Source organism: Brachypodium distachyon, chromosome 1 (assembly GCF_000005505.3).
Source record: "Brachypodium distachyon strain Bd21 chromosome 1, Brachypodium_distachyon_v3.0, whole genome shotgun sequence".
NCBI lineage: Eukaryota > Viridiplantae > Streptophyta > Magnoliopsida > Poales > Poaceae > Brachypodium > Brachypodium distachyon.
This window is the reverse complement of record NC_016131.3, coordinates 10,039,282-10,058,861: the sequence shown is the minus strand read 5'-3', so window position 1 is coordinate 10,058,861 and position 19,580 is coordinate 10,039,282. Positions and strand designations below refer to the sequence as shown.

General features: G+C 48.8%; 3 protein-coding genes and 1 non-coding gene across 5 annotated transcripts; 2 read left to right on the top strand and 2 right to left on the bottom strand.

Moving 5' to 3' along the window:
* Nucleotides 1-1,643: 1,643 nt before the first annotated feature.
* On the bottom strand, nt 1,644-2,910 carry LOC100844020 (protein RESTRICTED TEV MOVEMENT 2). Its single transcript, XM_003559573.4, has 2 exons — nt 2,753-2,910; nt 1,644-2,634 (listed from the first exon to the last, which is right to left on the bottom strand). Exons 1-2 carry the CDS (start codon nt 2,850-2,852, stop codon nt 1,823-1,825), a joined length of 912 nt encoding a protein of 303 aa, XP_003559621.1. The 5' UTR covers nt 2,853-2,910; the 3' UTR covers nt 1,644-1,822.
* Nucleotides 2,911-3,793: 883 nt separating this feature from the next.
* On the bottom strand, nt 3,794-6,465 carry LOC100846881 (protein disulfide-isomerase LQY1, chloroplastic). 2 transcript variants are annotated; one of them, XM_003561567.4, is made up of 3 exons: nt 6,184-6,465; nt 4,246-4,507; nt 3,794-4,153 (listed from the first exon to the last, which is right to left on the bottom strand). In XM_003561567.4, the coding sequence occupies exons 1-3, from the start codon at nt 6,301-6,303 to the stop codon at nt 4,095-4,097; spliced, it is 441 nt and encodes a 146-aa protein (XP_003561615.1). In that variant the 5' UTR covers nt 6,304-6,465; the 3' UTR covers nt 3,794-4,094. The 2 variants fall into 2 exon arrangements, with proteins under 2 accessions (XP_003561615.1, XP_010231866.1); XM_010233564.3 differs by lacking the exon at nt 6,184-6,465 and adding an exon at nt 5,619-6,167.
* A 7,003-nt stretch (nt 6,466-13,468) lies between these two features.
* On the top strand, nt 13,469-15,883 carry LOC100843715 (cation/calcium exchanger 1). The gene has a single exon (XM_010233561.3). The coding sequence runs from the start codon at nt 13,871-13,873 to the stop codon at nt 15,611-15,613; it is 1,743 nt and encodes a 580-aa protein (XP_010231863.2). The 5' UTR covers nt 13,469-13,870; the 3' UTR covers nt 15,614-15,883.
* Nucleotides 15,884-17,666: 1,783 nt separating this feature from the next.
* Nucleotides 17,667-17,737, top strand: TRNAG-GCC. Its single transcript has one exon. It is a non-coding gene; the product is annotated as a tRNA-Gly (tRNA).
* Nucleotides 17,738-19,580: the final 1,843 nt, after the last annotated feature.

Below are 19,580 nucleotides of genomic sequence, written 5' to 3'. Positions count from 1 at the left end.
TTAGTATTCGTATATCAAATATGTAGAGTCTAATTATTCATAGAAACCAAGTACTTGAAAGTTAAAAATAATGGAAGTGGTTAACAGCAATCAGAGGCTCAGAGCAAACAAAAAAAAGACATGTGTTTTGAACTTGAGCAGCATTTTTTCAGGAAGGGGATTACACATATACATCTGAAAACTACATGTGAAGATTAGAAAAGGAACAGTGATTGATTCACTCATAACAGAACAATATGCAAAGGAGACTCCATTAGTAAATGGTCTACAAAACAACAATGGCGTAGGGCTATCAATAGACAACTATAGAACTATAATTAGTTAACTTGAAGAACCTGGCGGTGTGTGAGGTAATCTAGAAAGGAAAAGGGACACGAACCTTTGTCAGATTCCAAAGGATGTGAGAAAACAATGTCAAAGATAAAAACAACTGACACTATCATCTCAGCATAATGATATTGTCATCGATTGAAGAGACCTCTTCTCCCTTCTCCTTCGTGCATATATTTCACTGTCTACCAACTTCAGATTCAAGGGGAGGAGGACATAAACCAATGGGCAATTTCGTCAGGCAGTTTGTTTGCATAAACAATGCATTGCAACAATTTGTAACAAATACGTGTGTAAATTAAATTGCTGAAGGAAACTTGATGGAATGAAAATGCACATGAGATTGGAATGGGGAGAGAGTTGCAGACCAGGCCTGCAGTTTCTGTGCAGTGCTCTGAGCGACAACAACTACCAACGCCATGCCTTGCGGTGATTATTATAAAGGTGCAGCTAGAACCCATTCACCAGTGTGAATAGAAAGGTTAAGAAGGATGAGCACCTTCATGGTGGCGTGATGAAGGGTACCTGAAAAGTTCTCAAAACTGTTGTTCATACCTGCAGAGAAGGTGGAGGACGACTTGGACTCTAGAATCACACGGGACTATGGTGGCGCGATGGATTGAGGATGGGGAGACACCGGAGCAGGAGCCCGGGCGGCGCGTGGAGCAGATGGGATGGAGCGCGACGGATCTGGAGGGTTGGGGGCGCCAGAGAAAGAGGGTGGGGCGGCGCCAGAGCAAGGGTCGGCGGTGGCTAGCGGAGATGGATTGGGATGGGGAAGGGAATGCCCGATGCTCCTTCTCTAGGTGCTGGAGGATGGTGGGCACCGGAGAAGGAGGGTGGGGCGGCGCCGGAGGTGGGAACAGCGGTGGTGATGGGCATAGGGGGAATCCAGACCTCCTTGACCAGCACCACCACGCAGCACTCCGCCGGGATGTCCACGTCCAGCAGCGCCTTCAGGCAGTTGAGGGGACCCATGGCCGAGGCAGTGACCGCGGGTGAGGAAGGGAGGGAGAGAGGAGGCGGCGCGAGGCGGGCTGAGGCGGTGCAGTTAGGCCGCGGGTGGAGGAGGCGGCTGGTCTCCGAGCCTTGCGTAGGCGGCGGCGCCCTCAGGGGAAGGGAAGGAGGAGGAAGCGGCGTCCTAGGCCGGCGGGGTGAGGAAAAAAATAGAAAAACGTTTCGGGAAGAAAAACGGGCTGAAAGATTCTCCTGCTGCCCGTGTAATTCCAGTCTTAATAGTAATTACTAAACGCACACTTAGCAAGTAATTCGTGTGAATCTGATCGTGGATCTACTAGTAAGTAGAGATTAAGTCGTTTCAACCAACCAACCATGCCTTTTCAATGCCGTGACACCATAGGATCGACAGACAAATTAACCACACATATATACTCGTATCCATTTAAACTTGAGTGTCCTTGACCCATATATCTAAGAACTCCAGTCGCTCACACTTTGCGCCGGCGCGCGTGTTCCATCACATTCACAATCTTCACATCTCGTCGCCGTAGCTCCCGTTGCCATGGCCGCCGCCGCCGGCAGCGCTGGTGAGGTTATGCCACACGTACACGGTGATCCCCACGAGCACCACCACGGCCACCGCCACGTTCACCAGCAGCCCGCGGCTAGCGGCCGTGGCCGTGGCCGGCCTCCTCCGCTGCTGCGCCATCTCCATCTCCCCCATCATCCTCCTCCTCTCCTCCTCTTCCTCATTGGCTAATTTCCTCTCCTCCATCATCTTCCTGTTGTCTTCCTCCATCTTCCCCCTCGCCTCCCTCTCCCTCCGCTTCATCTCCTCCTCTTCGGCCGCCACAGCTTCAGCCTGCTGCTTCTTCTGGAGCTCTGCGGTGGCAGCTGCAGCGGCTCCTCCGTTGTACTTGTTCGGGATCTGGGACTCCATCACTTCCGGCGCCGGTGCTGGAGCGGGCCATGCGGGCTCCTGGGCCGACGGCTTCCTGGGCAGCGACGGCCTGCGCTCGGGGAAGGCCGGCTCAGGAAGAGCCGGCGGCGGCCTCCGGGGCGGCAGCGGCGCCGCGGACGCCGGCGCGGGCCTCACGGGCTCTGGCTTGGCCGGAATAGGCATCGGCATGGGGATGGCCGCGGGCGAAGGGTTCTTCTTGGGGAGCGTGATGGTGAGCGCCTCGTTCTCGAACTTGGCGCGGATGCCGTCCACGTTGCAGTCGGAGGGGAGCTGGAAGTCCTTCTGGAAGCGGCTCCACTTGCTGCCTTCCAGCGGCCGCTCCCCGCGCGTCCGCAGGTGCCCGTGGTTGTCCACCAGCACCCGTATCTCCTCCCTCTTGAACCCTGCAAATGACACCCAAACCCAATCAGTCATCAGTTGCCAGCTACGGAGTAAATGATAATTCTTGCAACAGCATTATATGATGGGATTCGTGATGTGAATTCTGCTTATTTTGCTTGCCTGGGACGATGATCTTGACGGTGCTGGCGTCGGCGGCGTGGCTCCACTCCACGATTGGAGCGTAGTCCTCGAAGGTGCGGCTGATGCCCCTCGTGTCCATGGCTTTCAGTTCGATGAATGTGTGTAATGAAATGCTTGTGCTGCTGCTGCTGCTGCTGTGTGATGATGGTGGCGTTTTGCTGTGGAGATCGTATATATAGTCACTCACAGGCAACGGAGCTGGCTCAGGAGAGGGAGAAGAATAAGATTCTTGGACGGGTCGGACATGGCTTGCCGGGCAAGTGATATTTTTCTCCATCTTCTGGTGTTCCTCCTCCATGCGCGCGTCGGCAACGCAAAGTGATCGATCAAGTATTCCTTGCTTCGTTTTGGGGGGCTGGCAAGTTGCAGGTGGATTTGCAGGAGATGTTAGTCCATGGCTCAAGAGAAGCATATTGGCTGGATACAATAGGTACAGTAGGTTTTCTTTTTCTCGATTTAGAGTAGGACCATGCATAGCCCCGGTGGCCCGGTCAACCATTTTAAATTTTGATTCAGTGTGGGGCCATGCCATACGAAATTGTGTTTCTTTTTTTCGTGACGGAAATTTTCATTCAGTGCGTGGTTAACCATATTAAATTTTGATTCAGTAGGACCAATGTTTGAAGTGGTACTTTCAGTATTTCACGGTTATTTGGAGTTAAACTCTGCTTCAGGGTTTGTTGACCAATACTCTCTATATATGAGTTTTGCAGCTTTGAGGTTCCTGGGTGATCTTGGCCTTTCGTTCCATATAAAGCTTGATCGCGCAACAGTTTACCCTGGTTTCTGATTATGACCAGTCCATGTTTACAGAGATTTAGGACATCATCCAGAATTAGCACGTCTTCTTTGATCAGCCAATGAACAACATCACTAAAAGTGAAAATGCACAAGATGCTGACAGTGTCTGCTGCTGTTGTTTCACTGTAGGAATGTTCAAACAGCAAGACTACTTTATCTGATTCAACCCAAGAACAAACATATCGACGGGCACGCAGTGTAAAACAGTTGGGAGCGGTATAAGCTGAAAGAATTGAAAGCCTTTCGACAAAATGATTTCACATGTTAACATACAAGTGAACTCGAGTTAGAGCAGCTGATTCAGCACCACATCCTTCAATACAACGAGATTGTTCGTGTGCAATATAAGAAAATCAAATAGGAGTCACGTCGCTTGTCTACATGACCAGAAGTTCTAACCAATGTTTAACTGTTGACCTCTCAGCTTGTCTTCAGAGATGGAATGAGTACAGATTGATGTACACGAAGATGACACTTGAATTGCATTGCCTTGTTTGTGGAGATCACAATTTTTCACAAGTCAGGTGTGTCCACGACCTCCGCATTTGGAGCACATAATATTTCCAGTTCCTCCACAGCCTACAACAATTGCATCATCAGCATGTACAAATCAAGAATTATCTATACAGTGCTAACAATTATACAAATTACTGATTGTCAAGCTTGTTTACCTAAACATCTGACTTTTACGATGATTCCTTGGCTCTCTAGTATTGAGTCGATGTACAAGCCTGAACCAGCACAAGTTGCACACAGCACAGCACCTTTAGCTTCACAGCACAGGCAAGGAGGATTCTTCCCAACGTTCTTCTTTTGCAAATCTAAACCTGTTGGTTTCCCAATATCCTCCTCTGGAATAGCTTTGTCGTAGCAGAATAATGATTCAAGGTTACTCTTGCTTCTTTGAAGGTCATTAACTGCACTTGCTCTAATCTGCATTAAAGAAAACTTATGGCAATCTAACACAAACTTTACAATCAAATTGGATGTCCACTTATCTATTCAGTCTACAACATGCAATAGAACGCACGAAAAAGAAGTAGGGGGAGTAGTAGATTTTCAGTAGGCTAAGTGAAGACATTCAATACTGCTTTTCTAGTGTTTTCAGTGTGCACAGTTGAGTTAACAAGGTCTGTGAAGAATGAACATAAGAAATTAAGCAGTATATGTTACTCCCTCCGTTCCCAATTAATTGGCGCCGGCCATTTTGAAAAAAAACCCTATTGATTTACGAAATCAACCTGCAGTACGCATCTTGAATTGAACGTGGACTGCACGTTGATTTCGTAAAACTATAGGGTTTTTTTTGCAACAGTTCTGGTAGAACGTGGACTGCTGGTCGATTTTGGGAAATAGCAAGGGTTTTTTTGCGAAATTTCCGGTGCCAATTAATTAGGAACAGTGGGAGTATCATAGATTAGCCTGCCATAATAAGAACACCTTGACTTGAAAACAGAGCATAATTGTTAGATCTCTTAAAGACAATTAATGTTGGTTCACACTGTCAGGCCTTTCAATATGTAAACACACTTCTATATCGTCAAGAGAAACTTGCCCACAGTAGATGCAGGTACGACTTTTGTGCACGGCAGCATCCCTTTAACAGGAGATAAGTGGTGGAAATAGCAAATAGGCCATGCACACAAAGCATTCTAGTTTCATTTTGGAGCCCACAAACCAAAATCCTCGAACAATATCCACCTTGTTAATCCCACACAATTTCTGTTGCTGAACCATCTACACTGTCATGTTTTCGCGCCTAGTACCACTGTAAGAAGAATAGTGCTGATATTACATTATTAAATGACATACATGCAAAATATTCTACAATGAAAGGGAGTTTCTGAACACTTCACCAATCGACTTATAAATGTGGTTGTCCTAATAAGCACCAGAGAAATGGTTCATTAATCATATTTGGCATCAAAACAGATTTGATGTTCATTTCATCCACGCAAGTAAAGGTTTTCATTCGAAATTTCAATAGAATATTCTCCTACATCAATGGATAAAATTTAAGTAGAGTGTTCTATGGGGAACTCACAAAGCACACTGACGAGCACCGGAACCACCATGTATGCATTCGCAATATCAACCAGCACATAAGACGTCATTTTCCTTGGCTTTTCACAATTCCAGGAAGGGTAGTGCATGTGACGGCACTAACTCCTAGAGCATTCAACCATGGAGTCGTGCTCATTTCGGACAGCTTGGTCTTAGCAATTTTTCTTGGCTCGATTGGATAGATCAACAATTTTCAGATGCCACACATTTATTAATTCCCCTCATTTGTACAGTATAGCTGAGTGTTGCCAACACTTTGGATGAAGCAAGACCTAGCTTCCTCTACTTCCTTACCACTAAGAAAATGGAGAACAATTCAGGTGCAACGGCTAAAAAAGGGGTGCCCGAAATCATCAAAATCCGGTCAGGAAGCGCCACGACGCGAAATTCCAACCACCTCCGGAAGCAGCAAGCCGGACGGGAAACTAGAAGCTACAGGCGTAACAATCACCGCAACTGTGCAGACCAAACACGTCCCGATAATTCGCTAAAAAAACAGATTATAGGGGAGAAAACCCTTGTGGAGCTAGTCGGCAAGAGGGCACCTTGATGGAAACCGCTAGAGAAGCGGGACGGGCAGAAGGTAGCAGCCGCCCCAGGGATCCTCTACCGCAGAGCGACGCCGTCGAGGCGGGAGGCAACCGAAGCCTCGCCGAGACCTCCATCGCCAAGCAAGCGCTTCGGTTGGTGGGGAAATTTCTCTCGCCTCCGTGAGGTCGCCAGTGGGGGAGAAGAAGAGGAAGAGGAGGTCCTCGGATTGTTCGTCCCGTTTCCCAGATTTCCAAGGCCGCACCAGCTTCGGGTGCATCGCCCGGCCGGGACTGTGCAAAGGAGGGGCCATTCAATTTGCCTGCGCCGGCCAATGGCCATTCAATTTGCCTACGCCGGCCAATATTTTCTTGGGCCGTTATTGGGCTTACGTGGCAAAGTTGTCTCGTTCCGGCCCATCTCGATAACATGAAATTGACGCGAACCAGAACAAACTTTAATCTCCAGCGGTTTCCCTCGTCGACCACGGATCAATGTCTGTCATCAAGTTTTGCTACCTTCTTTTGTTAGGTTTTTGTGTGCTTCTCGGTGGCGTCTTGGCGATGGAGACGTCGTCGTCTAGAAGATTGGTGTCCTGGCTCCTTCATCGTCCTGGTGTAGACGTTGCAACCTATGCCATGGAATCAGTGATTCTCACGACACGTCTTTTCGGGTTGCTGGTCTTTTTCCTTGTGGATTCATCGACGGTGAAGCAGTTTTACGGCTTTTCTTGCAAAGAGTATTATCCCGGCCATAGTGCGTTCAATGATCTTAGGTACTCACCATTTGAGGAGGGCGGCGCATGCGGCTTTTCAAACCCTCTGAGGTTAGTTCAGCTTGTGCAAGCATGGTATTCTGCAATTTTGTTAACGCATACGTGGAGAAGTATCAACATGCGAATGATGGATCAAGAGAAGTTTACTTCGAAGAACTACAATGAAGATTTTAGTTTTGTTGAGTATCTTTGTTATTTGTGTTCATCGTGTATCGCTCTTTTGTACTTTGTCTCTTGAATCAATAAAACCAGATCATTGCTCTAAAAAAAAGGCCCCTGCTTTACCTGTTTCGCAAAAAAGCCTCTAAAAAATCCTGTTTTGCAAAAAAGGTCTCTGCTTTACCTGAAATTTGTAGGATGAACTTAGTAGTAGCCGAAATTAATCCTATCATAAATTTTTGACGTTTAGCTACATTTCTTGATTCAATTCAATCTAAAGCATAATCCGTGTACGACTATTTTTCTATGCCCGCGAACGGTCCAAACATACAAAGCTGCAGTGAATTTTTTTAAAAGCTTGTATAAGTATTTGAGAGCATATTGTACTGATTGACTTAGGAAATTTAAATGTGTTGTTAAAATCGCATGTTCGATTCACACTCCCTCTGCACCGCTAGTTTTGGAGTCGAGTCGAGCCCAACTCAGTTCGGTTGAGACCAACAATCAAAACATCTCAATTTGCCTTAGGCCCTTGGCCTTTGGCATGTAGTCACCGGCCAACTTAGCCCGACAAGCGTGTCCCATGTGCCAGATTCGGCACAATTGACAAATGGGGTCCAAAGTGCTCAAAATATTTAAATAAGTTATTTTGTGTCAACTTTGGTCACTAGAGGAGTATAGAAAGGTCAATTATGTTTCGGCGAAAGAAGTTTTATGAGAAAAATTGGGTTGTACATATAATTGCACTAGAGATCGACACAAACAACCGACAAAGACACTTTGTTATGGTTGATTTGGACACATAATCAATCACCTCAATTCTGACAGAGTCATATGATCCCTCTCATTTCCCAACTTGAAAACTGAAGCATCTTACTAAAACACTGGAGGCAGGTGCCTTTCCCATTCACCTAATTGGGGCTTCCTGTCACTGTCAGTTTAAAACCACACGTGGAAGAGCTCTCTCCGGTAGCGGTTATATTGAAACTCGGTACCTACCTTCTATTTCCGTAGCTTGAGCTCCATGTGAGCTCTCTAAATCAACTAGATGAAGACAGAATTACATTGCCTTTGAAAAATAATCAAATGCTGCATTCCTGCTTACGGGCTTTGGCAAAAACGTACGCAAGTCACAAAATTTCGTCCTGGAAGAGCTGAGATGCCCAACAGATCAACAGGACGTGCAAACTTATGCTCCCTGAGCCATCCGTCCTCGGAGACTATGGGAGATGGTGGTCTTTTTTTTTAAGTATCTCGAATTTATCATTATCCAAGTCTCTAGTTTGTTTCCAAAAAGGGCCGTTACGTTACATATGGCACGATCCTTGAACTGAACGAGTGACGCGCACCAGGCGATTCGCTAGCAGCCTCCCAAAAGCCAACGAACAGCCTTCAGTTTCCTGCGTCACCGATGGATATCATAGATGGATGGATCGATTCGAACGCCCAAAGCAGAACTCCGGACCGCAAGCTCACGTCGATCAAACGCGTGCCGGCGCAGCGAGACACGTCGCGGTTGCCCCATCTCGACGCCGTCTCCTCTCGGCATCTTTTTGCGGCTTGGCGAGCCTCAGGAGGGGCTTGTCGACGAAGGTTTCCTTTCCTGCCGTGACGGGGACCTGGGCGGCGCGGCGGCACACGTATGGTATGCATAGGATAGGAGGAGCTATAGCTGTGGACCACATGGTTTAGACGGAGACGGGTGTGCTGATGATCATACGTCTTTCTCGGTTTCGCATAGCTGTTGGGTGCCAAAGACCGGATTCGCGACTCCTGCAGCCTGCAGGCCGGTCCGCCGGTATGTGTAGTATAGTAGGCCGGCCGCTGCGCAGGAGAGGCATAGTACGCACGAGGCTGTCTTCAGACAGATCATTGTTAAATCGACCATATTCGGCAATTTCTTTACTGACAACTTTTGCCAAGTCCACGCTAAGCCAACTTTTCTTTTCTTCATTTGCCGGCAACCAAATTCCATGCGCTTTTACTTGGTCCACTATAAGCTAACTGTAAAATACTAATCCACTATACCACCAGTAGCTTTCAGTACTACGTTCGGTCTAAGGCGTTAAGCAGAATGAAATGGGATCAGATCATGATCCGGAAAGTGCGGATCGATCAATTCAGCTAGCCTCCCAGTTCAGACATTCAGATCGTGATCCCAAAAGTCCAAGAAACACTAAACAAGGAAGAAGGATACAGGCGTACGAGAACAAGGGCGGACCTGTTGCAAGTTGCAACACTGCCACCATTGTTTCGTCGGGCACAGGGAAGTGCTCAGGTAGAATGGTTCTGTTCTGTGCGCAGAACAGAAACGAGAGTCAAGTGGAACAACTGGAACCCCCCGGGCGCACGATGAATGGATGTTGTCGTATGTAGCGTTCGAGGCCACCGGGACGCAACGCAAAATCCAACAGGTAATCCGAACTGGCTGTGCCGCGCAGGTCATGCACCTCGTCAGGCCTCTCTTAGTCCCGGCGTCTAACCCTGTAGATACAGAAAAATCCAATATCACGATTTAAATATAATATTATTATACCCCATCGCAAATACAACTATTGGCACCAGATAAGATAAAATATAACGCGCACTAAAAAACAGTAGAATATTGCCACGATTTATTAAATAAGAGAGATTAATAGTCCACACTTTAAAATATCAATACCATGCATTGAGAAAATTGCCTCATAACTTCTGCCATTCATTCAGAAAAAAAAAACTTCTGCCATTCTAAGAGAGAGCACCTAGAAGGACAGTGCTCTGCGAGATGCCCTAAAGTGTTGACTAGCAGGTTCCTAAAATTCAACCCCTTCCCGTGCACCTAAAATGACAATGCATCCGGATATGCCTTTGTAGTCTCACTTTTTTTTATGCTTTCGTAACTCTAGAACGGTTTGACATTTTTTTTTATCTAATAAAGTTATGGTTGCGTTCATCGACCAATATACAATATACAAGTGTCCCCCTCTCTTAAAAATTATTTTCTTGATGTCATATCTGTATTATCAAATATAAAAATAACATTAACAAATGTTCAAACATACTCCCTCCGTTACATAATTCTTGTCAAAATATTACACGTATCTAGACACTTTTTAGGAACTAGCGGGTTGGCCTGCGCAGATTGCGCGGCTAGACTTGTATAATGAAATGATATTATTATATTTTTGTTTTTTTAATAAATTCATTTTGTATAGAATTTTGATGTATTGTATTTGGAACTGTTCAATGATTTTTTTGAAATATTTGTGTTGTTATGTATTTTATCTACCAAAATAGATAGTTTCGAACGCTCAGATTGGTTTTAATTCATAACACGATATATTGTAGATTAGGTAGTCATTACATGTTTTATCAAGAGAGTTTATTTTATTAACGTCGTGTGCAATGCAAAACTGTTGAACTTCTATGGGTAAAAAATAATTCTTTTGTAGCTTATTTCAGATATTTGAAAAGTTTAATTTTAGACATCGATTATAGACGTTTGGATTTTTATCATACTTAGTGATTCTTTGTATGATAATGCAGTAAGCATTGATTTTTATTCAGTCCAATGTGTATCTATTACGCCCATCGTCCATTGACCTATATGATTTCTCTGATATATTTTTACGCCGTTTGCCATGAAATCACTCTTATTTCGTTTTATTGTTTCTCTCACAACGAAAATGCTAGCTGGAAGCCTATTATCATAGACGGACCCAAATCCACGACCACAACCGCACACCTGGAGTCGAACATCTCTCGCCACCCGCCAGCGGATGTTGACGCGTGCATGCATTCAGCGACAGTGCATCTGTGGATGTATGGAAAACGAATGTGCTTGCTAGACATGTTTTTTCATCCTATACACATATCATTTACGCCACGCTCTATTTCTTTTTTCAAAATCTATCCCTTTTTAACATCAAATTATTTACTGAACATCTCATATGTGTTGTCCTTGCAACATGGCAGGACGTCACCGGCAGCCGGAGTATAGTTGGTTCCGGTTGCCTTTTTTCCCCTTCAGTTTTAAGGTCTCAAACATATGATAAATTTTTATAAATTTTTATAATTTCCAAATTTTTGTTTTTTTTTCATGGTTGATTTATGTCATCAAACTTGGTTTGGATTGTTTTATTAAGTTTTGGCAAATTTTGAGTCTATGTTAACTTTCTTTAAAATCTGGATCGTAGAATCTCGTACATTGTACTTTCACATATTCATGAATATTTTGTTAGCAATTAGAGCAACACTAAGAAACACATACTATTACTCTGACATAATGATAAGTTGCATTAGCCTGCTTATTTCTAACTCTTTTTAGGTGTATTTCACAGGTTACGAAATATTGCCCTTATACTTCGAAACACATGTCTGATAGAAGGTAGAAACACTGTTTGCAACGTAAAAAAGAATTCAAAATGTACTACCACGTTTTCTTCGACGCCGGCAATTCCCACGGAGATGACGGGCACAGAGACAGTGTCGAGGGCACGGGGAGGCTTCAGCGAAGCCAGGCGGCTCTGACCATGTTCTGCCGCGAGTGCCCCGGCGAGGCACGACGCGTGTTGGCAACTATAGGTAGCGGGAGGAAGGCAGCGGGAAGCGACGGTCAGACGGTTATGCGGCGTGTCGGGCGGTGCTATGATGAGGCAGCGAAGGGCGGCGGTTCCGCAAGGCGCAATGCACGGCGGCAAGCGATCGACGGGCGGCCGAGCGCTGCAGCGTGCAGCTCGCATCGGACGCGCTGCGGTGAACGGTGCTGCGTGCACCGCTCCCGACGGACGTGCTCTTAGATATTGTGATTCGTCCCGACGGATCGATCATCAATCCATCCGGATTGTTTTTAGTCTTCTCCTCCTATTAGTTTTCCTATCTTGCTCTCAGATACTTGTGTTCCTCTCTGATTCTAAAAGAGAATTTTTACTCCCTCTGTTTCATAATAATATTAAATGTCGGGCACTTATTATGGATCGGAAAAGGTATCACCAGAGTACACGAAGCACCCATGAAGAAGTTAACGCAGAGATTACCGTCGATGCGAGATGCAAGTTCGGGCCCTGCAGTTTTCAGAGGATTTGATAGGCATGCATGTGGTGGGATCTTGGCTCCGGAGAGCATGGGATGGGCGTACGTAGGTGTTGGGTGATGGATCGATTGGTCGCTTGGCTCGGCGAGTCGCCGCGAAGGATTAGATCACCGCGCGGACGTTCGGCCGTTCTAAATTCCGGCGAACATAGTATCTGTAGTCGAGGAATCGAGAGGATGATTTAGTCCGAAACTAATTAAGGTCCTAGAGAGATAAAATAGGAAAATGATTAGATTTGCTATCTGACGTACCAAACGTGGAGTTCGTATCATGTTTTTTTATTACTCCCGGTGATTGGTTTCCTTATCTCTTATCAGATTGATTAGTTTTTCACAAATCTTGACCGTACAATAGCTTTTGTGAAATCTAGACCATAGAATTTTTACAAGCTTAATTAGATATTAGATATATACATCCATTTTTGGGTAATAAGACAAGAATTATGAAAGGAGGAAGTAATAATTAGTAACTGCAAGTAAAAGATGATTTCATAGAAAAGATTAACATCAGTTTGAATGGATTAGCACAGGGGTATGTTTAGCATTGATTCTTACTGGTTGTCATTCATAATCACAAACATAATTGAAAATAAATTAGATATTGGATGTCTATTTCTCGGTCGACAATTATATGCATCTTAATAATATCTTTCATGTAATTTGTATTGCCAATTGTGCACAATTGAATTGGAGGTTGTTATTATCGACTTAGGAACGTATATATCTCAGTCCTAAGAAATAACAAAACCAATCCTGGGATGTGGAAAAAAAAACCTAGAGTGGAATATAGGGAATAGCTAGATATAGAAAATCCACCGAAGAATGTTTTTCGGCCACAAGAGAAGAACATGAAAGGTATGTGACAATAGTCTTATGCCAATGCCACGCATCCCGTCGCATACCGTTCGCTTATTTCTTCTGGAGGCAGAAAAAACTTCGATACAGTTTTCGAACATTTCGAAAAAAAATAGTAGCGGTCTAGAAACAGTCACGCGTAAACACTGCCTGCGAGGTTACCCGGAGGAGGTCGCTCGTGAGATTGTAACCGAGATGATTGCTGATTAATGTCGTCTTTTTTTTCTCTGGAAAAAGAAAAGAGCAGTCACGAGTAAACAGAGGATTCCTAGCTTGTTCGTGCAAGAAGACAAGGAAAGCCTGAACGAAAGGTCCACCTGTGGCACAGCCAAAGGAAGCACGGGAAAAATTCAGGCCGATGCAGCCTCGGCGCGCCACGGAGCACACGTCCACACAGTCCCAGCTCCCAAAAAGCCTCCTCTTCTCCACCTCGGTACAAGAGCAGAAAGCATCTCTCGCCTCCACGTACACACGTACTGTACGTTTCGCTCACCGCCCAACCCAAAAACCCGTTCCACGCGCACAAACAAACCTGAGCCTCGTCCCCTCTCCCACTCCCTCTCCCTTTACTTAACACACAAGGAGGACCCAACCCAAATCCTCCTCCCCGTCCCGCGCCCAATCACGCCGCATCGCATCCCACCACGGCCCGGAGTCCTCGTGAGTCCGAGAGCTCGAGCACTCTCCCCACTCGCGCCGCTAATCCCTCTCCGCCTCCCGTCCCATCGGACCGCCTGCCGTCTCATCCCGACCGCCCCGCAACAACAAGATCCGAAGCCTAGCACCCCCGCGCGGCCATGCCGTGCTAGCACGCGCCCCCCGCCCCGCGTTGCTCCCCCCTTTTTATGGAGTCCCTGCGCAGGCGGCGCGCGTACAATGCCGCCGTCCCCAGCGCCTGCTTCCTGCTGCTGCTCCTTCTCGTCGCCGCCTTCCTCCTCCTATCCTCTCGCCACGACTCCGGCGCCGCCGCGCGTCACGTCGTCCAGGGGATAACTCGTGCGAGGTTTTCGTCTCCGTTTTACCGAAAGGCGCAGGGGAACTGCCAGGAGTTGCAGTCCCTCGAGGGCGTGGAGGCCAGGTGCTCGTACCTTCTGGCGCACACGCGGTGCGCGCCGTCGGGGTACGTCGATTACCTCCGGCTCTTCTACTGCGGGTTCGGCGGCGCGCCGGCGGTCGGGTACGCCGCGTTCCTGCTGTGGCTGTTGGTGCTCTTCTACCTGCTCGGCGACACCGCGTCCGAGTACTTCTGCGCGTCGCTCGAGGGGCTCTCCGCGGCGCTCCGGCTCCCGCCCGCCGTCGCCGGCGTCACGCTCCTGTCGCTCGGCAACGGCGCGCCAGACGTCTTCGCCAGCGTCGTCTCCTTCGCGGCCGGCGACGGCGGGGACGGCGGCGGGGTGGGCCTCAACAGCGCGCTCGGCGGCGCGCTCTTCGTGTCCACGGTGGTCGCGGGCGTCGTCGCGCTCGCCGCCGGGTCCCGCGGAGGTGGGGCCGTCGTGGAGCTGCGCGGGTTCGTGCGCGACCTCTGCTTCCTCTTCTTCGCGCTCTGCTACCTCGTGGGCGTCCTCGTGACCGGCACGATCACTGTCTGGGTGGCCGCGTCTTTCGTCTCGCTCTACGCCGCCTACGTCGTCCTCGTCTGGACGTCCCAGTGCTGCGCCGAGCCGGGCAAGCTGCCGCACGCCGACCTCGCGGCGCCGCTGCTCCTCGAAGACGACGACGACGTCGTCCCGCAGCTGCCGTCCTACTCCAAGACGAATCCAGCCTCCCCTGCAAAAGCCTTCCTGCATTGCCTCCTGTACGCGCTCCGAATGCCGCTGCACCTCCCGCGCCGGCTCACCATCCCGGACATCGCCGCGCACCGCTGGTCCAAACCCTGCGCTGTGGCCTCCGCCGCGCTGGCGCCCGTCCTCCTCGCCACGACCTGGATATCGCACAGCCCCGTGGAGACCTCCTCGCACGGCGATCACGGGCATGGTGGCCTCGCCGTGCTCCTCGGCGGCGCCTTCTTCGGGCTACTCTTCGCCGCCCTCGCCGCGCTCACCACCGACGCAAACTCCCCACCGCGCGGCCGCCGGCGCCGCGTGCCCTGGCTGGCCGCGGGGTTCCTGATGAGCGTGCTCTGGGCGTACACCCTGGCGCGCGAGCTGGTGGCGCTCCTGGTGGCCATCGGGTACATGGTGGGCGTGAAGGCGAGCGTGCTGGGCGTGACGGTGCTGGCGTGGGGGGACTCGCTGGGCGACCTGGTCTCCAACGTGGCCATGGCGCTGCACGGCGGCGCCGGCGGCGCGCAGACGGCGGTGTCCGCCTGCTACGCGGGCCCGCTGTTCAACACGGTGGTGGGGCTGGGCCTGTCGCTGACGCTGGCGGCGGGCGCCCAGTACCCGACGCCGTTCACGCTCCCGGCGGACCCGGCGGTGTACGAGACGGTGGGGTTCCTGTGCGCCGGGCTGGCGTGGGCGCTGATGGTGGTGCCGGCGAGGGGGATGCGGTTGGACCGGGTCTACGGGGTGGGCCTTATCGCCATCTACCTCGCCTTCTTCGCCGTCCGCGTATGCGAGAGCCTCGGCCTCTGGAAGTACTCCTGGTAGTGGTAGCTCGAGCGCAACAGCAGCAAACACCTGCTGGCTCCCACTCCCATCAATGGCGGGCGGCCACTGCTGTACGTAACATAGATCAGATGATGTACAGTAGCACCAAGTGCACAACTACTCCTCTTCTTTGGTGCCTAGGATTAGCCTGAGGTTAATTAGTAATTAGTGGTGTAATTATCCATTGTTTTGGTTGGCATCCATGATCCATCTAATTACTTGATTTCCCTCTCCGGTACCGAGAAATGAATACACGTTTTATTTCCTTCCTGCGTATCGATTTTGGATTAATTGCTCGATCGAAGTTAGCTCGATGTTGCAATCGAATTGCAGCATGGACCATGGTTTCTTGTGATGCTCAGCGGATGTTGGTGCGCGATCGGTCTGTCTGTGGACGACGGACGATCCCAAGGATGGATCAGCAGGTGGTCACGCTACGCTGGTTTTCGTGCTCCACTTGGCTTGCTGCTGATTTGCCTTGACATCATCCCTAGGATTTCCCGGGACAACCTTCCCGACAGAATCTAGGACGGCCCGGGACGGGATCTGTGTCTTGTTCGTCGACATTAAGAGGCAAATTAGGCTCAGTTGGCTTATCCCTTCTGTTGTTTTCTGTTCGTAAACTGATGGGGCCTTCTAAAATGAGATCCGCCATGTCGCGCCATATACAAGCACCCAGAATCTAATAACCCAAACGGACATATTATCTTCTGCTTAGAATTAATCAAGCGTGTCTATTTTCCCTTGATGGGGATGTTGATTCTCCATCGCATCGCGCAGGGAGGGACACTGATTGCAGCAGTGCTGGAGAGTACTGCTGGTAGTAGTCATGGCACATCCGATTGCACACATTCTTGCTTTTGGTCCCCTTTATTATTCGGCCGGAACGCGCTTGCGAGGAAATGAATAGCTTCCGTCCGACTCGCGTTACTCGACGCGCCAGCGTTAGCGCGGAGACGTAGGACCTCGACCTAGACGCATTAGTCGACGGGTCGTCGTGTGTAAACAAGTGTTGTGATCGATGGGAATGGTTATTGTTCTTTACTTGGCTCGCGGATTTGAAAGGCATCTCCAATCTGGTTTAACTAAGTATAGTATCTGCTGCAATTGTCAAATGAATAAGAAATTGAGCGTAGTATCTGCTTCTTTGCTTGGAGCAGCAGCTATTGGTCGGTGGTTCTGAGTATTCGTGAGTTCTGTCACGGTCCGTTTCTACAATTTCATCGATACGACTCTGCCCTCTTCTCCCATCGAGCCGGTGACTTCAGCTAGATTGGTCAAGCTGGTGCTGAGCTTTGCCACTTGTTGATCGATTAGTAACATCTCTCGCCTTATGCGATTGCAGGTCGACGTCGATGAATTCAGTAAAGAAGACGCGACATGGTAAAGTAAGGGATCTAACCTGTCTCTTTCCACCCAATGGTATAATTTGTACGTCGCCTCCCGTGATACGTTCCGGGGCAAAAGGGCATCACACGGTGAAAACATAGATCTCACGCGCTCAAGGGAACCACAACGATGCGATTTCTGCAGAAGTACGTGGGAGGGACGGTGGTCGGCTGCAGTCACAACGAAGCTACTGCGCTGCAGGGGTGTGGTGGGCAGTGGAAACGGAATGAAATTCACTTGTGAAGTTGTGATTTCAGCGTTCCAACGGAGTGACAGAGACGATGCTCGGGGGATCATCGATCTGCACTGCAGCAGGGTACATATGTGAGGTGACGTACAGTAACAGCAAAGCGAAGACGATTAGGGATCCTCCCCGTCTTTAATTGCCCAGTGCGGAGCGGAGCCCCTCTTTCCCGGTTTGGCCGGCGAACCCGTGACATCACGCTAGTCGTGCTGTTTCCGCTTTGCATCCTGGAGGAGCGGCTCCTGTCGTCCGACCAATCCTTCAATTTGTTGGTTTCTTCTCCGTTCCTTCCTTTTGGTAGCTTTGTTTGTTCTCGCAACCTCCGCAGTGTCACTTACTCGCGGGTCCCAATGCAATGCGGCAAAAAACGCCTGTTATAACTAGTAATTAGAGGGAGTTACAGAAACTGCTCTCATCAAGGCACCAGTGGTCTAGTGGTAGAATAGTACCCTGCCACGGTACAGACCCGGGTTCGATTCCCGGCTGGTGCATGTTTTAGATTTTGCTGTTTCCACTTTTCGTCCTGTTAGGGAAAACTTGTATGCACTGAATTACACCGCTGTACTCCGTGTCGTGCATTGCAGCATTGGCAAACCGCATGCAAATCATCCCTTGAAGTAGAGCCGGCCGGCACGGCGCAAAGCAAACAAAGAAGACAGAGACGAGACACCAGATGGCAGATCGATGGTGCCCAAGCATCTGCATATGCCAGTGGCAGTGTTGCACCCCGTGAAGGCCTTGCCGCGAGCCCACACATGTCCCGACCATGCATATGGTTCCCAGGCCCACACCATTTTGGCAGCCTTGCGTGCACAGGCGTTACAGTACTCCACCGTCATGCAATCCGAACTCGCAACGCCAGAAGTACCCGCTGGGTTCAGTCGATCCGGGCACGTACTGCGACCATTCAACCTGCTGAGTGCCAAATATATGTGCAAACTCATGCCCAGATTATAAATGAACGGATGGATACGTAGCTATGCAACAACACGTTGCACATGTGTACGTTGTTCTCACCAGAGGACCATCCTTGGAAGATTGATTCAGCGCCATACGTACGTACGTATACATCACCGTCGGATATAAATACACGTGCAACCGCCGATTCGGTAGGTCTAGTGTAGGCGTTGCGCCTCGCGCGCCATTTCGTACTCGTAGTAAGGTCGATCGCTGGCAGCTAGCAACCACCTAAGCTATAGCATGGGCCTTGAGGAGGGGTAGCTAAACATGCATGCAGCTAGCATGCTTCCCTCGAATCATCAATAAGCTCGGTCCGGTTCGGTCGTTCAAGCACGTCCCCATGGCTAGCTTAAACGGCAGGAATTCGCATCCAAACAACGCATGCGGGAGGACTGACTGATTCCTTCTCCGCTCCGGCACGGCGGCATGCGACAGCCACGTCATCGTCTTTTACGGCATCATCAGTCCATTTGAACGTGCCCGCTGCGCCTGCCGGATGCAAAACAATCGTAATCATGAATGTTGCATCTGGAGTCCTCCGTGCATGAATACGTACTCCTCCGTCTCATCATATTAAGTGACTCCCAAATATGACGTATCTATGACTAAAATGTGTCTAAATACATGCAATAGAAAATCACTTAATATGGGATGGATGAACTACTTTGCAAAACCGTGTGACTCCGCGTTCCCATGGCAATTTGTATTTTCGATTACCTGTTATATAACGAAAACTGGTAAACTTGGAAGTGCAGATTTTTCACCCTTCGATTTGCTTTTAAGATTTAGTCATTTAGGCAACCTTTCTTTCTCGCCTCCCTCCTGCTGATCTCCCTTCTTTGAAAACCTTCCGGTGCAACTCCCATGGGTGCATGCATGCTTCCAGTTCGGCAGTTACCAGCGCAATTCAAGCCGTGCGTCACCCCAGCACCGAACTGCACACCCGCTACGGCGCTGCGTGCTTCCCATGGACCGAATTAATCATCTCTTCCATCGAGTTGCATTGGGCCTTACCTGGCTTGTTCTTAACGGGCAATTCCCTGGGGATTTTTCCAAGTTGGGCCAACAGAAAATGGGCCTGTCCATAATTTAGAGCAGACAAAACTGGGCCATTAAGATCCACCACGTTCCCCTAGAAACAATCCGCAATGCGGTACATGGGCTGCCTTATGATATCCCATATGCACCGTCTCACCCTTGACTTGTTATGCGACAGATCCTAACATAGAGAGACGAAACATGCATGCATACATATTAATTACTATATAGTTTTGAATTTTTTTTAAATAATTTATCTCCTAAACGGCAAGGGCTTCAAACAAGACCACATATTACTATAAATTCAGGGGGTGGCAGAGATTGAGATTAATTTTA